The sequence below is a fragment of the Trichechus manatus genome, unplaced genomic scaffold, assembly GCF_000243295.1.
Source record: "Trichechus manatus latirostris isolate Lorelei unplaced genomic scaffold, TriManLat1.0 scaffold00072, whole genome shotgun sequence".
Lineage (NCBI taxonomy): Eukaryota > Metazoa > Chordata > Mammalia > Sirenia > Trichechidae > Trichechus > Trichechus manatus.
The window spans coordinates 4,994,459-4,996,206 of record NW_004444008.1 but is presented as its reverse complement, the minus strand read 5'-3'; the positions used below and the strand labels follow the sequence as shown (position 1 = coordinate 4,996,206).

General features: G+C 51.0%; 1 protein-coding gene across 1 annotated transcript in view; it reads right to left on the bottom strand.

The window, feature by feature from the left end:
* NSUN2 (NOP2/Sun RNA methyltransferase 2) overlaps positions 1–1,748 on the bottom strand; it is a 41,332-nt gene that overhangs the window by 11,024 nt on the left and 28,560 nt on the right. The window contains exons 10-12 of the mRNA XM_023734823.1: positions 1,506–1,602; positions 1,092–1,366; positions 398–532 (exon numbers count right to left, since the gene is read on the bottom strand). Of these exons, the coding sequence (XP_023590591.1) occupies positions 398–532; positions 1,092–1,366; positions 1,506–1,602 (507 nt within the window). The remainder of the gene's footprint in view (positions 1–397; positions 533–1,091; positions 1,367–1,505; positions 1,603–1,748) is intronic.

Below are 1,748 nucleotides of genomic sequence, written 5' to 3'. Positions count from 1 at the left end.
ACCATACACCTCCAGACTCAGAGAAACACTTCTTAACCTAATGCAAAACTGTTTAAGGCCCCGCCTGTACAACTCTGAGACTGGAAACTCAAACGCTGATCCGCACGAGCATCACCACAGAGAACTGGGGGGGGTCTCGGAGAAACTGCTTCCTTTCAGCTTCTCCAGAGGCTGAGGAGCCACGGCTGATCCTCATTTCCAAGTGCAGGGTTTTCCACCCACATAGACCCTCAGGCTCCCACCACAAACCCTCCTTCACCTCTGAACACTTTCCCCCAGGCCCCCCGCCACCTTCCCTTTACCTCTGAACACATTCCCCCAGGACCCCCACCTTCCCTCTATCTCTGAACACCTTCCCCCAGTCAGTCTTCCCCCAGCTCTAAGTTTACAAAAAGCTCAAGGGTCACAGGATGTTAGTGGGAAGAAGACGTGTACCTTTGGTTGGCGTTTGTTCCACGGCATTGGAGAGTTCTTGACTAACACAGCCACGAAGAACCCTCCAGTATTCTGATGATGTGGTAAGATCCTAAGGCTAAAAATATAAGGGAAGTTCGCTTTTCAACTAATCCAAGGTGTGTTCTTTTAGTATTAGGACAAATACGACAAAGACTACCTGAGATTAAAAAAAAAAAAAACCCAAAAAACCCAAACTCGTTGCTGTCAAGTCAATTCCAACTCCTAGCGACCCTACAGGACAGAGGAGAACTGCCCCATAGGGTTTCTAAGGAGCATTTGGTGGATTCGAACTGCCAACCTTTTGGTTAGCAGCCAAGCTCTTAACCACTGTGCCACCAGGGCTAAATCATGTCTCACTGTACAAATTCATACGACCTTCACTCATAAATAGCACATGTAATCTTTAAGCTAATATAACGCCCACAGTACCTCTATCCAAGCTCTAACAGATTACACATCTTGAAAGTGCTGGCCATCAGTAGCTCACAGGGACCCAGAAGAGCTTACTCGCCTGTAGGTTCATGACCCCAGGGGTCAGCCCCCAGGCCTCAGAACAATGCCCTACCCCGAGTCTAAGTCACCCAACTCAGTGATATCCTCCAGCAGAAAACCCCGCTCTCCACCCCCAAGCTTACCACCGCTGTAGGTTCAAGGCCTGCAACTTCTCTGGGTCCTCTGGCGGAAACATGGTGGGTCGGATCTGGGTGTGTCTGTTGTGTGGGACCTCGTTCCAATCAGCAAACCACTGCCCGTCCTTTGTCATGACCTGCAACACCAGGGGCAGAGGCCAGAAGGTCAGTTCTGTGATAGCGGAACACAGGGCAGCGGCAGGAGCGCTCCCAGTGTGACACGTGGGCGCACAGCTCTCCACAGAGTTGGAGTGCTCCCAGTGTGACACGTGGGCACACAGCTCTCCACAGAGTGGGAGCGTCCCCAGTGTGATACATGGACACACAGCTCTCCACAGAGTGGGAGTGTTCCCAGTGTGACATGTGGGCTCACAGCTCTCCACAGAGCGGGAGCACTCCTGGTGTGACACGTGGGCTCACAGCTCTCCACAGAGCGGGAGCGTTCCCAGTGTGACACGTGGGCTCACGCCTCTCCACAGAGCGGGAGCGCTCCCAGTGTGACACGTGGGACTCACACCTGTATACAAAGGCAGGAGACTATTTGCAAAGACAAACCTGAGACAATTTTTAGATGAGTCAAAATTATATATACTCTGCTGAGGACAAAGATGAAATTCTTTTTTTCCAAACACCAGTACAACCATTATAAAAGAGCATTTTCCA